Below are 19,414 nucleotides of genomic sequence, written 5' to 3'. Positions count from 1 at the left end.
ATTGTTTGTGTTTTGACTTGCTGAACACACTGTATTACGGAGTGGTCTGTTCGCTGCTAATCTCTGCATTGTTTTGAAGCTAGTAATTTGATTGTAACAGATTTTATTTGCTATATTAAGGTAAATCCATGTAAATCTCACTCTTGGGTGTGTGTGTCCCTCCTGTTTCTTGTATTTTTTTTCCAGCTGTAATTGCTGTTTTGACCATTGAGGAAAGAGCCATTTCTGTAGGTGAGCGCCTGCAGAAGAACCAGCTGCTGTGACTGCTGCACCAGAAGTGTGCAATAAAACGATAAGTGCCAAAACTTTGTCAGGTGAGCAGGAGAGAGTTAAATGTATTCCCAGGCATTTAGAGCCAGACCAGACCTTTCATTCCAAAGCTGCCGAGATCATGGGCTTCTAATTATTACTGCTTGCAAACTTTGGGGCTCTACTATGTTCTGCATAATTAACACCAGGCTGCTTATACTGATCGATAATCATACAGATCAGCAGCAATCCCAGGCAGTGGGAGCTGAGATGGTGAAAGGGCAAGGAGCATAGTCTGGCAGGGCCATACCGGGCTTGTTGCTTCTTCATGGGGCATTGCACCCTCTGCTTCCAGTAGCTGCTGGTGACATAAAAAAAGGTGCTGGAAGAAGAAAGTCTCCTGCATGCCAATCATTTTGTTTCCTTCATTTAAATCAAAGCTTCACCTGCTGTCTCAATGTTACACAATGTGTGTAGGTGTGCATGTGTATTTCCAAATAAAGACAGCATTAAGAAAAAAGGTAAAGGGATTATCAGATTGTGGTGTTTATTCTAGCACTAAAAGGAAGGAGTTAGTAGATTTCACTTATGATAGTGAAAATTATATTCCTTGTCCCTTGGGACTACTGGTAGGTTGTAAACTTTGGGTAGTCTGCAGAATCCAATGCTGCATCCAAAGTGCTGACTCGCATGCCTAGGCAAAAAGCAGGAGCTGTGCAGCAATTGTTCACAGCTCCATCCCTCCTTAAGCTCCCCTCGTCTTATTAAACAAGCTACTGTCTAGGGGCTTCTTACGCTATTTTTTATTTGCTTACTTTTTTCTTTCAGTTAGCCAGATCAGGCACCTGAATGGCTTCATTGTTTGGGCTTCCTCTTTTCCTCCTGCAAACACAATTTTAATTCCTGGATTATTTCAGAGCTAAATAAACACCAGACATGTTTGGTATAAATCCAGCAAGAGTGATCTGGGTCACTCCTGCCCTGCCATTGGCATGGCAAAGGAGAGGAAAGGCAGAAGGTGAGCAGGAAAGCACACTGCTGCCCTCACAGGGACAGCGCTGCCAGAGACTGGAGCTTTGTTACATCGCCACCGTTCAATCTCTTTTCCCTTACCAGATTAGACTGATACTGACAACTCATTCCCTGAGAAGGTGCCACATCGTGGCATTTATTTGCATTTACATTGCAGTTCTCTTCATCAGTCAGCTTTGCAGAGATCACCGCTGCTGTGAGCCATATTGTTGCTATGCTGACACTTCATCCTCTAGTGTCACTTGCGTAATGGTACAGTACATGCCCATGACCAAAGTTTAAATCAAAGTTTAATCATTACAGAAAAACAAACATATTTCCACAACTGTGTATCCTGCAAGTAAAAGTAAAGGCAGTTGTCAGGTCATAGATGCCAATCTCTTCTCTCTCTCTATTCACAAACTATACAGGGAGTTGACAGCACCTAAAAATGGTTTTCTGAGCCTAGATTATATCTAAGGTGGTTATTATTTACAGTCACTATATAGACTGCTCTTGTGAGCCAAAAAGTATGTTCCTGTGAGGTATTAACAAAAAAAGGGCTTTCTTGCAGGAGGATTCATTGGAGCATGAGCCAGGGTGAGGAGTGGTTTAAGCATAGAGAGTGCCTTGTCATGTGTTGGGTTTGTGTAACCCAGTGACTAAAGTGTAGTCGGAATGCGCTGCAGCTCCGCATTCCCAGACACTCAGATGAAGGGGAAAGCCTCAGCTCTCTCAACCTGTGCTTTTTAAGCAAGGGACTGACCTTTTCCCACAGCCCAGCTCTGCTTCTCATGTGAAGATCAACACGGGGCAGTAAAAGGATAGAGAAGCTGACCTTCCAGTATGAATCAGAGTGAACACATGCTTGTTTAGTCAAGTAAAGTCATATTCATGCAGAAATCTTGCAGCTATCACTAAATTGCTGTAGCTGGAAGCAAAGGCTTTTACTGTGACCAGCTATCATCTGCCTTACTGGAAGCTTGCTTCTGTGAAGTCTTTATAATGTCCACAGTTTAGGTGTGAAATTTCTAAGTGTGAAATCCACTCTCCTTTAGCGCATCTTCTTCATCAAATTTGCATACCAGAGACTGACATAATTCAAAGACTTTTCTCTCTTGCTGCTTCTGCAAGCTTCCCCTCAAAATGAGCCACTTTGTTGGAACTGATTTTCTTACTGTATTTTATCTAGCCTTACCATTTCTGTAACTTCAGTGTATGCATTTCATTAAGCCTGCCTTGTAAAATAATTCCACGCACATAGATATCAAATTCGTTTGCCAGCTTTAAAGATTATAACCAGACACATATAAAACATTTTAGACAGCTAAAAATGGAAATGAGATGCATTGACGATGTAAAACAAATTATTTAAAGGAACAGCTTTTTGTCGTGTGAGTTTTGAAGCGTTATTAACCGAAAACAGGGTATCTCTCCTGCTGGGTGCTGCATCGCTGCTGAGTGAGCCCTGTGTGTGTTGGAAGTCGTGGCACTACGCCACAGAAACCCCCAAGTACCTTTAAAGCACCGAGGGAAACCCGCAGTGGACGGGCTTTTCGGTATTTCTAGCAACAAAGGAATCAGGAAGAGGTACTGAAAGAAAGAAATCCATCCAACTAACCCAGCCCAGCTGTAAGAGGCTCCGCGCTCACCGGCCGTGCGAGCCTGCTCCCGCCGGCGCTGCCTTCGCGGACACCGGCAGCCGTGCCTGAGCGCCGGCGCGGCTGTGCCGGCTACCGGCCGCCGCGCAGCCCGCCGGGCCCCCGGCGAACCACCTCCCCGCAGCCCGAGTTTTTATACTTTGGAGGTGGACCGAGATGTCGGTGTTTGCCAAAATAGCCACCCTCTGCAACGAGAGTATAAGCGGGCTGTGCAGAACAGCGGCGGGCCGCCACCGGCGCGGCCGCGGGGGCGGGGAGCGAGCAGCCGCGGGGACCGCGGCCCAGAGGAGGCTTCGGGGTCTTTTATTTTGTTTTCCTTCCAGTGAGAGAAATTCTTGGCTTATTTGCATGAGCCGAACTTGTTTTGAGTAATTTGCCTATTAGCAGTGTTATGCAAATGTTCGCAAGCTATTTGGGGTGGGGGGGGGGGGGGTAATGGGGGGAAAAAAAAAAAAAACAACAATAACCGTGTGTTCTCACAGCGCCGGGGAATCCTGTGTCCCTTTGCATTAGCGGGATGAGATCACAGCGATTACTCACCTGCCCGGCCTCTCCCACACCCCCGAGCACCGCACTGCGATAGCTTTCCCAGCCTAACCTTAACTGCTCGGCAAACATGGCCGATTTAAACAAATAAAAAATGGAAGAGCTCCCGATGCAGTCACAAGCTTACAGAAACTGTGTCATTCTGTCACCGGGATCACTGAAAAGAGAAACACGAAATCGGATATTAAGGCGGGATCCCCCCCATTTGCCTCAGCAGCCGGAGCGCGCGGGAATCCCACCGGCAGCCTCGGTGGCAGGACGCCGCGCAGTCGTCACGGACGCAACGCGGGCTGATCCGCGGATTTACCAAACCCTGGAAACCAAGCATTTGAACTTAGAAAGCCCGGCCAGGAAAGAACCCGCACCGCCCCCCCACACACACACCGCCCCCGGCCCTGTGCACGCGCTTCCTGGCCGCGATTGGCGGCAGCGGCCCCGCGGCGCGGGCTGGGGAAGAGGGCGAGGGCGCGAGCTGGCGCTCGAGTTTCCAAACATAGCCGGCAGCGCGGGCTACCCGTGCGCCCCGCCGTACCCCGCCGCGCTCCAGCTGCCGGCCGCGCGGGGGAGGGCGGGGGAGGGCGCGGGCACCGCGCCGGGCATGCGCGCCCCGCGCAACAAGTGGGCTCCGCGCCGCCGGCCGGGGGGAGGGGAGCGAGGGGCGGGTGCTCGGCGGTGACGCGGGGCCCCGCCCGGGTGCAGCCGAGCCGGGAGCGCGGCGCGGAGGGGAGGGGCGGCGCGGCGCGGGGGGAGCGCGGCGCGGCGGAGGGGGCGCGCAGGCACAGGCGGCGGCGCGCAGCACCCCGCGCTCGGACTGCGAGCGGCGGCGAGGATGTGAGTGAGAAGCAGGCGGCGCCGCTCGCCACGCTGCTGCCGCCGCTGCCGCTCCGCCGGCGCTTGGGGAAAGCCGCTACAGCCGGGACCGGACAGCTCCGTGCGAGCGATCCTCCTTCTCTCGCGGCGGATCAGCACGTCTCGAAGTGCGAGCTTGCGAGGAAGCCGCGGCGGGTGGAAGGTGACCCCCCCCCCCCCCCATCTTCCTCCGTGCACCTCCGCCTCCTCCCGGAGGAGGAGCAGCAAGCAGCGGAGAGCTAGAGAGCGCAGGGAAACAGAAGCGGCTAGGAGGCGACCCCCACCCAGCCCCCCGGAGGAGCAGTAGAAGAGATTCCTACCCTACCGGGGCTGCAGCGGCAGGACCAGGTAGAAGCAGTCCTCTCCGGCGGCGGGAGCGAACTGAAAGCGGACGATCCCCCCTGCTGAAAGAGGCAACAGGATCAGGTACGGAGGGCCACCCCCCTTGTAGCCCGGGGGGGGAAGACTGAGCCAGCCCCCACCCCGGCGGCAGCGGCAGCAGCTCCCCGGCCAGCAGCACCATGTCCGCCGCGCAGGTGTCGTCGTCCCGGCGACAGTCATGCTACCTGTGCGACCTGCCCCGCATGCCCTGGGCCATGATCTGGGACTTCACGGAGCCCGTCTGCCGGGGCTGCGTCAACTATGAGGGCGCCGACCGCATCGAGTTCGTGATCGAGACGGCCCGGCAACTGAAGCGGGCGCACGGCTGCTTCCAGGACGGCCGCTCCCCAGGCCCCCCTCCACCGGTCGGCGTCAAGGCAGTGCCGCTCTCCGCCAAAGAAGCGGCGGCGGCGGCGGCCCAGCAGCAGCTTAACCATGTGGACGCCTCCTCCAAGGCAGCTTCGGCGGGGCTGACCAGCCTGGACCGCTACGGGCTCAGCGCCGCCGCGGCGGAGCAGCGCAGCCGCTTCGAGTACCCGCCACCGCCAGGCAGCCTCGGCAGCGGCCACGGCGCTCGCCTGCCCAACGGGCTAGGGGGGCCCAACGGCTTCCCCAAGCCGCCCGAGGACGGGCCGCCGGAGTTGAACCGGCAAAGCCCCAACTCCTCCTCCTCCTCTTCCTCCTCCCGCCGCGGGGCACACGGGGGGCTGGTGTCTGGCCTGCCCCCGGGGGCCGCCGGCGCCCAGATGAACGTGCCCCCCAACCTGCTGCCGCAGACCTTGCTCAACGGGCCCGCCGCGTCCGGCGTGGCGCTGCCCCCACCGCACGGGGGCCTGAGCGGGCGCGGCGGCGGCGGTCCCCCGGCGCCCTCCGCCTCCTCCCAAGGGGGCACCTGCGGCGGCGGCGCCGGGGGAGGTGGCGGCTCGTCCTCCGAGGCCTGCGGGAAGCGGCCTGGCTCTGTGTCCAGCAGCGACCAGGAGCGGGAGCTGAAGGAGAAGCAGCGCAACGCGGAGGCACTGGCCGAGCTCAGCGAGAGCTTGCGGAACCGGGCCGAGGAGTGGGCTAGCAAGCCCAAGATTGTGCGGGACACACTGCTCACTCTGGCCGGCTGCACCCCCTACGAGGTGCGCTTCAAGAAGGATCACGCCCTACTGGGCCGCGTCTTTGCTTTCGACGCCGTCTCCAAGCCGGGCATGGACTATGAGCTGAAGCTATTCATCGAGTACCCCAGCGGCTCTGGCACCGTCTTCTCCAGTGCCTCAGGCGTGGCCAAGCAGATGTACCAGGACTGCATGAAGGACTTCGGCCGCGGCCTCTCCTCCGGCTTCAAGTACCTGGAGTATGAGAAGAAGCACGGCTCTGGCGACTGGCGGCTCCTGGGGGACCTGCTCCCCGAGTCCGTGCGCTTCTTCAAGGAGCTGGTGGGTGCCGACATGCTGCCGCAGCCCTACCTGGACGCCAGCTGCCCCATGCTGCCCACGGCGCTGGTGAGTCTCCCGCGGCCGGGCGCCGGGGCCGGCGGGGTGCAGAGCACGGCCGCCGCCTCTAGGGGACCCGGCGGCGGTGGCGGCGGCGGCGGCGGGGCGATGCGCAAGAGGAAAGCCTCTCCGGAGCCCTCTGACTCGGCCGAGGGGGCTCTGAAGCTCAGCGACGAGCAGCAGCGGCAGCAGTGGATGGCCAGCCAGAGTGAAGCGCTCAAGCTCACCATGTCGGCCGGGGGCTTCGGGGGCCCCCCGCCGCCGCCGCCGCCGCCCCTCGGGCCTCACTCCAACCGGACCACGCCGCCCGAGTCCGCCCCCCAGAACGGACAGTCCCCCATGGCCGCGCTCATGTCGGTGGCTGACACGCTGGGCAATGCCCACTCGCCTAAGGACGGCAGCTCGGTGCACTCCACCACGTCCACCCGCAGGAACAGCAGCAGCCCCGTGTCACCGGCCTCGGTGCCGGGCCAGCGACGCCTGGCCTCCCGCAACGGGGACATGAACCTGCAAGTGGCCCCTCCTCCCCCCAGCGCTCACCCCGCCATGGACCAAGTGCACCCCCAAAACATTCCAGACTCCCCCATGGCCAACAGCGGGCCCCTGTGCTGCACCATTTGCCACGAACGCTTGGAGGACACTCACTTTGTTCAGTGCCCCTCTGTGCCCAGCCACAAGTTCTGCTTCCCTTGCTCCCGAGAGAGCATCAAGGCCCAAGGGGCAACTGGTGAAGTCTACTGCCCCAGCGGAGAGAAATGCCCCCTAGTTGGTTCCAATGTGCCTTGGGCGTTCATGCAGGGCGAGATCGCGACCATTTTAGCTGGGGACGTTAAAGTGAAAAAGGAGAGAGACCCTTGAGTAGGAAATCCAATCCCTTCAGACTCCTGAAGATGTAGAATTGTGAATATAACAAACTGCAAAAGTTAGTCTTATGTATAGACATTATTTTCGTCGTATGTTTCTATATTTTGAAACAAAGGTATGTACTCTTCTTCATTTGAAGGATAGAGCTGGTTTTTGTTAAACAGAATATAATATTGTTTGGTTACTACATAATACCTGTTCTCATTTCTTTGGCAGTGTGTTGGCTAGGTACAAAGTTAATAGCCCTTAGCGATTACCTGCTGCTGGTGTGTATTTTTGTAAATGTATGCACTTCTCTGAAAGAAGAAGAAAAACACAAAAAAAAGACTTTTTTTTTTTTGCCAAGGCCAGTGTTGATGCCTAAAAAATTGCTACAAAAATGGTGACAGCTTATGTTTTGCAAGCCCTGAGTGTTAGTCTTTCACTTTATTTTTTTTTTCGTTTTTGTTTTTCTGTTTGCAAAACGGTGGGGTGGCTCTTGGGGGGAGGGTGTTTTTTGTTGCAAGTTTGTAAGGAAAATGTTTCAGTTTGTTTCTATTGATCTGAACGTTTTTAATCTTCATGTGTTTTTTGGTTTTGCTTTTATTGATGCACGGATGCTTTTGAACAGTAGAGCAAAATGCTGTACATGAAAAACATGCTCTGTTTGTCCTTTATACATTTCTGTAGTTAACAGAACACTGTAATGTGCCTTGGAGCTTAGTAAATTGTAATAAATTCAATTGATATTAATACTTCTCGAGTAGTAAGTTTGATTTTTCTCAGAGCTTAGGCAGTATGTGCAAGCCATGTTGCCTTTTTTAAAGTCTCCATTTTACTGAGAGCCTGCATTTCGTCGTAATTGTGGCACTTGTGCACACGTTTTCACATCTATGTAGTAAGATGATGATGTTGATGGTGTTATCAAACTTATCTGAATCTTGGCACTGTGCCTATTTACATTTCACCTTTAATGTTGCAGTAACAGTTGCTGACTAAGCATTTTCTATTTACTGTTTCTGCATCTCATTTCCTGCTCCCTTCTCTTCCCCCCTCCCTCGCCCCCCAGCTCTCCAGCTGCAAACAGTGTTTGCAATACAGGATGCATCCATTGCCTGCGCAATTTAATAAGGCTTGAGATTTGAAACGAAGCCTTCTTTCACAAAAACCCAGCATCACGTGGTTAATCATTTTAGTTCATTTAAAAAGCAGACGAAGAAGCTCAACATTAGCTGTAGACATGACTGTAGTTGAGCACAGCGCAAAAAATGGATGGTGGGAAATAACAGTTTCTACCATTGATGTTGCAGCTGGTGGGTAGTTACCCCATTTCAGCAATGGCTGTCCATAACTGAGTTGGTGAACAGTTCAGGGGCTGCATTGTGTTTTCAGACAAGGAAGCTTCCTTGAAGCACTGAAGTGAAATGCTTTCCTTTTGGCAATGATCATAAGTGATTTTTTTGTATAATTAACCATTTTATGTGACATTGGCATTTTCTGGAGATCAGGAGGCATGCAAGACCTGTTAGGGGATCAACAGGCAAAGTAAACACACAGGCCTCACACTAGCTAGAAAATGCAAACAAAACTAATGTGAACTTTGTCCTTTCTAGTGAGGCAAATGGAGAAAAGATAGAAAACCTGAAACAAAACCAGCAGCACTGTAGAAATCCTTTGCAGTTTGACGGCAGAACACATGAGCTGTTCCAAATGCAACAGTGTCATAGGTTATGAGCTCTGAGTTTTAGTGCATATTAAGGATCCTCACCCCTCAACCTCCTGTAATTGTATAAAGAGGTACTTTTTAAAAGTCTGGATGTCATTTTGATATCTGCTTGCTTTTAATAAGACATTTTTCATTTGTGTTCCTCGTGGAAAGGATGGTAGAATATGCTTAGTATGCTTATGGACATTTGCTTTCCTGTACATGTACATACTCTTGAGTATTTGTATAGGGAGGTACGTTTTGAGACTCAGTCTTTGGCGTTACAGTATCTTTGATTTCAGACAATGATAATGTGTAATTATTTTTTCTGACAAGTGATATATTGGTGCTTAAACATATTGTTCTTATGTAATGCATTAGAGGGAATAATGCAGAAAAAGAATGTTTTGAGTTAATTATTAGATCCAACCTGTACATTTTGAGTTAATTATTGGATACAAACCGTACTTTTTTAGAGTATAGATTTGTATTGATCCTATTTTCAACAATTTCTAAGCAGCAATTTTATTTCTAAGTCGTAAGATAGGGGGGCTAACATTGTCAGCTCATGTCTGGCAGAGAAAAAAAATGGACACATGGATGACATTCAAGTTTAAACCTAACAAGGAGAGAAGCAATATTCTTGTGTGAACTGCCACTACCATTAAAAGAGAGAAATAGCTGGCTATTCAACATTTAATTATGTCACAGCAGTGTGAATACCCGATCTATATAAACAGAACCACTCCTGTAATCTTGAAATCAGTCATCAATAGTTGGAGTTAGGAAGAGCCCCATTTGGTGGATTTCTTTAATTGCAGAGCATTCTTGAAAAGCTCTTATCACTCAGAATTTTGGAAACAGAAGCCCACTTACAGGACTCATTAGTTAGATTTTTAGCAGGCAAAGGAAAGATAAGGGACAGCAGACATAGGTGGAAAATAAACTTGAAGTGAATTGTAATATCGCAGTTAATTAAAGCTAACCATAGCTACAGGGCATTTGTTGTATGGAGGTTTTTTGTAACCATGTGACCTTTTATTTTACCCTGTCTCGTTAAGCAGCTGGTCTGGGCATATTAGCCAGCATTTCTTTGAACCCACTCTGTAGGTTTTTCTCTTTCTGAAGATGTCCACAGCTGACAAACAAGCTATAACCTTTTTCAAGGAGGAAAAGGGAGCTGCTGAGCAAGTCTCATATACAGAGGTTCATCTGATTTCTATATTTTACAGTAATGCTCTCCTCCCACATATTTGCCAGTTATTTAAGGTAAAGTCCAATGTTTGCTTCAGTAAATTGTGCATAAGTGAATTTATTTGTCCAGGTGGTCATTTGTTGTGCTCTCATTCTTTCTTGTAATAGGGAACTATTTAAATGGTTTATTTTCCCAAGGAGGGTTGTTTTGGGGTTTTATTTCCAGTTAGATTATTCTCAACATTTCTTTTAATAGCCTTGTAGCCTATTTTCTAAGAAATGGGTTAGAACATGTGTGTCACTGGATGTTTGTTTTTAAGCATTGGCAGCTCTGTGAGAGTTGGAGATGGGAGTGTTTGTGTAGTGAAGAGATGCTATGTCCGTTTGGAAGAAACACTACACAGTTCCATCAGGAGCTCGAGTTCACCAGTGCTCATTTAGTACAAACCTCTTGATCATTTTTATTTGCTTAGCAATGTCGTGTGTATGAGCATGCTCTCCCCGCCTCCCCTTAACATTTGGGCTCCAAACTAGTCAGGACTAACATTGTTTTGAAACTGCAATCTCTTCAAACAGGCTGTCTGCCAGCATAGCTTTGCAGAGCTGCCGCAGTCACTGGAAAAAAGGGTTGTCCGCTTCTTTACCGTCTTTTGCAAGCTGAATTTTTCTTCCCCTCAAGGGAAAGAGCTTTGTCTCCTCAAAGCTCTCAGGTTCCCAGTTTACTATGCAGTAGCTTTGCAGCTTCCCTCTTCTGTAGGTCTTGTCTCTTTTTTTTTCTTTTCTTCTGTGTGTGTGTGTGTGTGTGGTATGCAGCCATTCTCCATTCATAGTAGAATGGTTTGTGTTGTGCATTAGCAGCCTCTTTCTCTGCCAAAGTGACACATCCTGTAGATTTGCAGCAGAGTACTGAACTGTCACTGTAATGCTGACTCTTGTAAGGCTATTCTTGAAGCAGAACAGCTTCCCCCTTGGCGTTCAGCCATCAGAATCCATTACAGCATGGATTTTCTACCCAAAACATAGCTCTGTACCTATATAGTTGTCCTTACAACTATTGCCTGGAAGACACAGAGGGCATGGTTATACCTGCCTGTATAGAAATAGCCATTGCTGGGTTTATTTTCCAAACATTTGAAAAACATGTTACAGAGCTTTTGTTATTTCATCTCCTGCCTTAAAACCTGTAATGCAGACTGGGAAGGGGAATGCCTTTGCTGGTGGGGTGATGTGTAAAGAACTGCAAACAAGGTCTTTTTTTTCCCGGTATATGCCTTGAAAGGAGGATTAGGTATGTGTACACTGAGCAAGGCCGTTACTGGCAGAGCATCTCCCCCTTCACGTGTTTGCCACAGGGCAGCCCAGCTCAGCCCCACACTGCCAGCTCTGACTGGGAGGCTCTGCCAGCACCCTGCTCTTCTCCCTGGAAATGGGCTTGCCTACTTCTGTGAGGAGTAACACGGGAGATTACATATCATTTCAAGTTTCTGAAAGCAAATCCACTCTCTTTCAGCCATTCAGGGCACTGTAGAGTGAAAAGCAGAAGGGAGCAGTTAGACATCTGAATGGGAGGGGGAGGATGCTCATCACCAGTCTGTCCAGCCAGTACAGTCTCTGACTGGTTGGACTGGCTGAGCTACTTGGGGCTAGGTAGGTTCAAGATTGCACAGTCTGACTGTGGTGCTTGTCTCCATGAAATGAACCCTGCCGTGTCAGTGTGTGTTGCTGACAGTGTCTGCACCTACTCTGAAGTAGCCTTCAGTCTCCCACTGCGCTGACACGCAGCCCCAGAGCCTTGCCTGCTGCTGGGCTGAGACTGCGCTCCCCTGGCTGCTCTGTGCCTTGTCTTCCCCATGTGCCCTTGTAAGGTTATTTGGAGGCGGTGGGAGCAGGGGTGGAGGTGAGGAAGGTCAAGCTTCTTAGGTTTCAGCTGATTTGGCACCCATTCCCAGCCCTTCCGCCATAGCCCTTTGCGGCTATATACACTTGCTGCTGCTTTTACGACCCTTTCCAGAGAAAACCTCCAAGGTGTGAGCTGGTGTCGAACAGCACCTCATTTTCAGGAAAGCACCCCCTTTCCATACTTCTTTCCTCGCAGTACTGGGTGTGCCGAGGCAACCAGCTTCCCTCAGTCTGCTTCCCTGGGGTCTCTTCCTCTAGTTTTTGGCCACAGCAAAGGCCTTTTGCTGTGTTCAGTACTGTGTGAGTGGAGGCTGAGCCTGGCAACCCCACCGCAGCGCGGAGTGCCTTGGCACGGCTGCGGCACGGGCCCTCGGGCAGGGGCTGGGAGGCGGTGGACCCAGACGAACTGAACCGCGCCGGGCCGGGCCGGGCCTGGCTGAGCTGGGGAGCGGGCATGGAGCCGCCGCAGCGTGTCATTGCCGCTGGCCTGGGCCTGGCCTGGCCGGCCGTGTGATCCCCGGCCCGCCTGCCTCTGCGCAGGGGATGGGAACGAGGACATGAAACATGTCTGTGCAGCTTCAAGGAGCCGAGCAGAATTCCCCACTGTCATCATCCTCTTCCCCTCCCTCCCTGCAGGCTGCCAGAGGGGAGGGCTGATTACAACTCTGCTATTGTTCAAGTAACCTACAAATGGATTTGCATGGAGGCAGGTTGGGAGGGGCAGAGGGGTGGGATTTATTAGCAGCAGCTAAATTCGTCGGGATTACTATTAGGCTGAGAGCTTCTCAATGGGAATGAACCCTGGGTGAGCCGTGAGGTGGAGGGGAGGGACTGGAAAGCTCCTTTACTGCAAATAGGTGAAGGGGTGGCTGGCTCCAGCCGAGCAGGGGAGGCAGGCAGGGTGCAGCTGGCTGGGGCCGGCGCTTCACCTCGGTTTAAACTGTAACCCTCTATTCTGAGCACGCAGCTTCTGGCAGCGCCGCTCATACCAAAGCCTTGACTCAGGGTTATCTGCATGCTGGGTAATAAGCAGCGTCACCAGAGGAATGTGCAGAGAAAGCAGCCATGCTGCTGCGAGCCTCCGCTCGCTCCTCAGGCAAACCAGCTTTTAGCAGCCTGCTTCTGCCTCTGGGCTACCTGAGGCAGGCTAGGGCTTGGAGGCTTCTCCAGAGCAGGGGGCAGCCCCGAGTCTGTCATGGGGCCAAAACGGCATTTTGCCCTTCTGTAAGTGCTTTTTATGCAAAGCTGGCAGGGACCCTGCTAACCATAATTGAGGGCTGCGCTCAGGAAAGGGTGAAGTTAGTTTATCTGTTACCCAGATGGGTAATTTGAAGTGTTTTAGCCAAGGTCAGTCACATGGCTAACACCAATCAGAATGAGGGAGATTGTGGCCTTTGGTTACCATCCCAGGTGCTGGTCTCTCTCTGGGATAAAAGCATATTGTTAACAATGACTGTGTACTCAAACCTACTCCCAGGACACAGGTGTTTGGGAACAGCAATGTTCAGTGCCAGGCCATTTCTCGTAGCCTACGTCCCTTGCTGAGATAGCTCCAAGGCTGGAGGCTGTTGCTGTTCTTGCTGATGCAACATAATCAAGGGCTGGGGTGAAGGAGAGTGCATACCTGTGTGTCAGAAGTAGGAGCTCCCAGTTGGCTATGATGGAAAGCTCGGCACATCCAAATCAAAGACAGGAGGGGGTTGCTTTGAATTGCTGTATTCTGGATGTATCTGAGGCAATCTTACTCTTCATGTGTTTCTGCACACATCACAGTAACAAGAGACAAGATCATAGCATAGCCCAGGTTTTCATTTGAACATGTCCAGGCTGGCATACAGTTAGCGTAAGGACGACGTGCTTTTGTAGGACAACGTGTTTGATTTGTGTTGGAGCTAGGGGCAGAACGAGAGAGGGAGTGAGGAGCCTGAATATCTGGTCTGCTACTGAAAAATATAGGCCACTGACTTGAAGAAGTTGCAGGCTCATTTGATCTAGTTTGATATGCTAGACATTTTCTCTTAGAACTTTCATCCTCATTGTCTATAAAAAAAAAAAAGAAAAGGTACAAAATATCTAGGATTAAAACAAGTGAATGGGCTCTTGTCTTCCTGCAGCAGTAAATTTTGGAATATTTTTTTATTACTGTCCTGGTGGTGTTGATGTACTTGACTCCCTGTTACATGTAAAGATAATTCCTCCCTGAAGGGCTCAGACTGCATTGATAAGAAAGACCAGTTGGTGAATCTATTTTATCCCACCTCCTTCAGTGAAGATTATGCCATGTATCTTATCAAAAGGATGCAGCCTTTCAGGAGTTGTACTTACCAAGGTAAGTATACATACTCCTTTTTGGCAAACATTTACTGTGGTTTTGAGTGCTTCTCCACCCCCACCCCCACCCCCACCCCCCCCCAACTCTTCAGTTCATCCAACTGTACTCATTCAGCTGTGCTTATTGCATCATTTCTGCTGGAGGACTAGCAGCAAGAGCCGCAGCCATCAGAGATAGTATCAGTTGTGTGATCTGTGGACATCTAGTCACATTGTGCGAACAAGGACCTGCAGCCTAACATAGATTCATTAGTCAGCATCCTTGATAGGGTGTCTAGTGGCTTGTGTGACAGTTAAATACCAGGAAGTGATGCAGAAATTCTCATGCTCTTGTATACCTGTCTTTCCTTATGCCAGAAGAGGTGACAGCATTTCTTGAGAACTGCACTACACATGCTTTATACAAAGAGCACCTCCTTTCAGTTTTTTGCATGATTAGTTGCAGCTCTCTGCCTAGATCTTCCTTGTTCCGACGGCTGGATTTTTACAGTAGTATGTTTTACATGTTTTGCAAGTTACAGCTTGAAACTTCCTCCTCACAGAAGGTTCTGTCATTTGAAGGAACCCCACCCTGCTCTCCCCTGAAGATGTGCAATCCCAGGCTGTGTTTGATCATGCCTGGGGAGGCAGGTGCAGCCTGGCTGGATCCTCAACATTACCTACAAATAAACACTGTTTAAACAAATTGGACTAATAAGAACATTCATGATTCAAGTAGTAATCAGGACGGGTTTTGCTCTGTAGTCTTCATTCTGTGCTTTTCCCACCCCCTCCTCCACCGAGTTATAATCCAGAATATATGACATGATCATGTTGCTATGGAAATCAATTACAACATAACTCTATAGAACCATGTAACAGTTGTTAATATCACCTTTGTTGAAAACAGCAATATCAGGCTAAAGTCACGTAAACACCCCCTCACACACACACATTCCCTTCCTGCTGTTGCAAATAAGAGCTTACATAAAATTGAGGATTTATTTTCTAATATTTTAAGGAAAAAAATATCCGTCCAGCACAGAGCCCTCATTTACCCAACGCTTGTATAGCCATCCTGCAGCCCTGAAAAGATGGCAAATGCTTAAAGCCAGTACAAGCTCTTTAGACATTGGAATCAAGGAGCCAGACCAGAGCAAGGTCATTTCTCTGCTCAAAGCAGGCCCTTTCTGCTCATATCTCAGTCCAAGTCCTCAGCAGCACACACACAGGTACCCCCAGGGTCTTGTCCAAACTAGTTCTAGGGTTTGATGGGGACCTATCTCATTACCATACAGACTTCTCAGTTGTGTTCCATTTCGGGGTTGTCAAGTCTGTATACTGATGCATTAGCTATCCTTGATGCTTAAAGATATCTGGGCCTGGGTAGCTCTTTTTACTAAGCTCATTAAGCCTTTTTTGTTGTTGTTCCCTAAGAAGGCCAGACAATGTAGTGACCAGACTTCTCTTGGTTTTTCATTTGGGCGACAGTGGTGTTCTGATACATTTTGAGAACAACACTTCACTCAATACTCAAGTAATTCTCTGACTGCCTTGTGCAGGAAGCTGCTACGTTGAGCAGCAACCTCTACCCATGGCTCAAATGGCACATGACACATACCTATGTATGCTGGGCACATATTTATATATGCTCCGGTGAACAGTCCCTTCATGTGTGCAAGTTTGCATGCCAGCTGCGCATTACTGGAGTTTTCCTGCTCTCAAGAGGACCTTCTGTGAGCCAGTTTAGGACTAATAATTCGTCTACATCTTTCTATCAAGCTGCAAATCTTCCTTGCCTTTTGTAGCAGAATGCTGTGATGTCACATGAATTCATTCCCTCCACTTGTGTTTTCCCCATCATGTTACTTGCAGAGAAGTGCCAGAGTGGCAGTTATTTCAAACTCTAGCAGCAGATCCTGCGGATGTCATTCCAAGGCTACCGTTCTCATCTCTGAACGTACAGGTAGTGGTGTTCCCTGGCTATTTCATTGCTATAAGTGAGCACATTCCCCATGAATGTAATGCTACCTGGATGTGCCTCTGAAGCTAGTCTCAGCCTGGCCAGAGCAAGAGCCAAATAGCACAACAGCCTCTGTGCTGCATTGTCACTCCTCTCTGGGGAGTTTCTCTGTAGCTACTTAATTTTAACCTTCCACACAAGCAGCACTAGGCATTCAGAGATGCAGAAGGGCACTTGAGGGTAGTGCTTTACCTCCATCAGCACAGAACTAAGCTGGACCAAGCTACCTTCTGCCAGAACAGCAGTACTGCCCAGACCCCGTATCAGCAGACATTGCAGCAGTTTCTCCTACGAAGGTGCAAGCTGAAGTTCTTGTTGCTTTCGTTGACTTTGACTATTTTTTCAGCAGCAGAAAAATGACATTTCTGTCTTTCCCCTTCACAACAGAACAATCCATTGAGATATATGAGATACGCATTGAGATACGGTTTTGCCATTATCGTTTATGTAGCTGCTCTTGTTTTCTCTTAGTGATACGTTACTCCATTTGCCTGTCAATGTGCTTCATGGTGCACAAGCTTTTGCTTTACTTTCCCCAAGGATTACTCTGTCTCAGGGTCTGAAGTCCATTCAGTCAGCAGTTTGTCCTCCTTTGAGCACACAGCTAAAGGGGCTCATTTGCCAGAGCAAGGCAAACCATACAAATTCACCCATTTATTTTACTCCTACTACGAAGTCCTTTCTGTAGTTCCTCTGGCTCCTTCCCTGCAGGGTCCAATAACCATAGGTGGTTTGCTCTAGGTCCATGAGTCCTCTGAGAGGCAGGTTACACTTAACAATTTGTAAATAGATCGAGGAAGCTTTCTGTGCGGTGTAGGTATAGTATCTCCTACAAAATACTTTTCTTCTCTTTGAGAATTTGTGCAATTAAACTAGGTACGTGTGACAAGCATGAATGATGAAACACCCTGAGTCCTTTGTATCATTTTTTATTTGTAAGGGCAATAGCTGTTAGGATTAGAATGAAGCACACCTTCATTCTTATGAAGTATGGTGAAGTACACCTTGAGGCTGAAGAACTACTGTTGTTTTGTGTCTCCATAGCTTGAAATTCATATGACTTACAGATACACCTACATTCTTAGCCTGAATGGCTTTCCAGTGCTTTTTACAAGTTCTTGAGCTTACAAAGATGGTGCTGACTTGCTACATATTTATTGCCTTATAGAAATTTAATTGCTGAGTGTGGGAAGGGATGGTTGCTGTCAGGAAAGATCAAGAAATGGAAACACCTCTTTTAGGGCATATGTCAAGGAGATCTGGAGACCCTTCCCCTGAAATAGAGGATGTAGTAAGAATAAATGCCAGAGGGAAAGGCAAGAAAGGAAAACTAGGCAAGCTTTATTCTTCAGCAGACAAGGATGAAAAAGAAAGGAAGACATGCAGAGTTTTCTGGTTTAAATGCTTGTGAGCTGCTCTGAAGCTATTGTGATGGACAGAAATGTAAGAGCCAAATGGTTGCATAGTTATGAGTAGCAAAACTTTGCAGAGCAGCAAAAGCACTGGAAATAAAATAAGAAAGATAGTTGACCCACAGGTTGTGAGGTGAAGAGTAGCTCGTTACCAGTTTGTCCATGAATAAGATACAGTAGGAAGTTCTTAAAATGAGAGGTAACATGTAATCAATGGCAAAGTTGTTACAAGATGATGGCACTTAAATGTGGATCTTGTCAAATGTCTTGATTGTCTTTATTGTTGTTTTCTTGGATCAGCCAAAGATGTACAATGTAGTTTTTAGAAGACAAAGACATGGCCTTTTTAGAAGTGCTTACAAATTAAATGCTAAAAGAGAAAGAACAAGAGGGAATGTTGAAAAGTTTGAAAGTGCTATCTGGGCATAAAAAAAATCAAGCCAGTAGGACTTGGCACACTGATGATAGGTAAATGAGCCAGATAGTAGCAGGTGAAAATTATGGCATATGCAGTTGCACATGCTGTGAGGAAACCATTTTCCTCAGCTTTCTGCCTAGTTTTAAATTAAACGTACCAGAATATTTGGGAGAAGACCTGATTGCCACTGGATAACTTACTGGAAGCTCACCTCTGTAAAATGGGCATCTTTGATCAGAAAGCAAAAACCAGGAGGCACAAGGAATGAAATTCTGAATGCTATATTGAGCTTTGTATCACCATTACAAGAACCAAATCTGCCCTTATCTGAAAGAGTATTGGTGTCCCTATCTTAAAAATGATAATGAGTCATTTAAAGGGATTTGGAGATAAGTCCAAGATAAAGATAGAGACATGCAAAAATGTCTCTGCACCACAGCAGAAGTGCAGTTATTGTTTATTTATTCTACCGGTAAAGCCCTTAGTATGCATAAGACTTTGTAGAGGAATAGGACAGGTCTGTGCCTGAGGAGTTTGCCTTCCAAGCAAGACAGAGCACAGCAAATGGAAGCAAACCAAAAGAAGTGTGTTGGTACATGTACAGAGCAGCGAGGCAGTGGGAGGCAGGTGTGCAGAGAGAGACACCGGAGAGCAGAGGTCAGGGTTACTGATGTCACCAGAGCCCTCCCACGGTATGTGCTTACCAGCCAGTAAGGCAGGCCCCTCTGGCATTGCTATACTGAGGGAAAACTTGTTTCATCTATGAGGTGTGACCTGCCTGCTTACAACTGCAGTCCTGTAGGAAGTATCCTCCAGACTCCACAGACTCTGTTTTCAGTGGCTTAATTTTCTACACATGCATCTACTTTTAGAGCAGTTCCATATTTGTATGCACAGAAAAGCAGCTGGATTGCACAAACAGAAAAAAAATCAGGGAATATTTGATGTCAAAAGCAAATTCGGGGGGCATCAGTGTAGCAATGCTTTAATATTCATGCACTTTAGTTTTATTTCTGCAAATTAATATGAAGTTGAATTCTAAATGTGAAAAAGTTGGAATTGCATGTTTTTTTGTAATATTCGTGGTAAGCTACCAAACATGGTACAAAATCGGTATCATTTGATAGATACAATTAGCCAGCACATCAGTAGACCTAGAAATGTTCATCAAATAGACGAATCATTTTGAGTGATGAAAATCTTGAGTATTTCCTAATCCAGTTGCAGCTAATTTCAGAACAGAATAAAATAATATTAATAGAATGTGTTTTCATTGCGTATTAGTTGCTTGGTTCTAACATTATGTATGCAAATCAGGTAATTTTGTACCTAATTGCCTGATTTGCATGCATAAATGTAGGTTGCACATGTGAAAATGATTTCATTCAAATTTAGTATATGCCTAATATATGGAGTGGCTGAAAACTTGTATCTA

The 19,414-nt window shown here is 48.6% G+C and overlaps 1 protein-coding gene across 2 annotated transcripts; it reads left to right on the top strand.

Moving 5' to 3' along the window:
• The first annotated feature begins 4,217 nt into the window (after window positions 1–4,217).
• On the top strand, window positions 4,218–7,773 carry IRF2BPL (interferon regulatory factor 2 binding protein like). 2 transcript variants are annotated; one of them, XM_061998631.1, is made up of 2 exons: window positions 4,218–4,742; window positions 4,853–7,773. In XM_061998631.1, the coding sequence occupies exon 2, from the start codon at window positions 4,901–4,903 to the stop codon at window positions 7,031–7,033; it is 2,133 nt and encodes a 710-aa protein (XP_061854615.1). In that variant the 5' UTR covers window positions 4,218–4,742; window positions 4,853–4,900; the 3' UTR covers window positions 7,034–7,773. The 2 variants fall into 2 exon arrangements, with proteins under 2 accessions (XP_061854615.1, XP_061854614.1); XM_061998630.1 differs by having other exon boundaries at window positions 4,218–7,773.
• Window positions 7,774–19,414: the final 11,641 nt, after the last annotated feature.

Source organism: Colius striatus, chromosome 6 (assembly GCF_028858725.1).
Source record: "Colius striatus isolate bColStr4 chromosome 6, bColStr4.1.hap1, whole genome shotgun sequence".
Lineage (NCBI taxonomy): Eukaryota > Metazoa > Chordata > Aves > Coliiformes > Coliidae > Colius > Colius striatus.
Note: the sequence above shows the minus strand (reverse complement) of the source record. Positions and strands in the feature narration are given on the sequence as shown.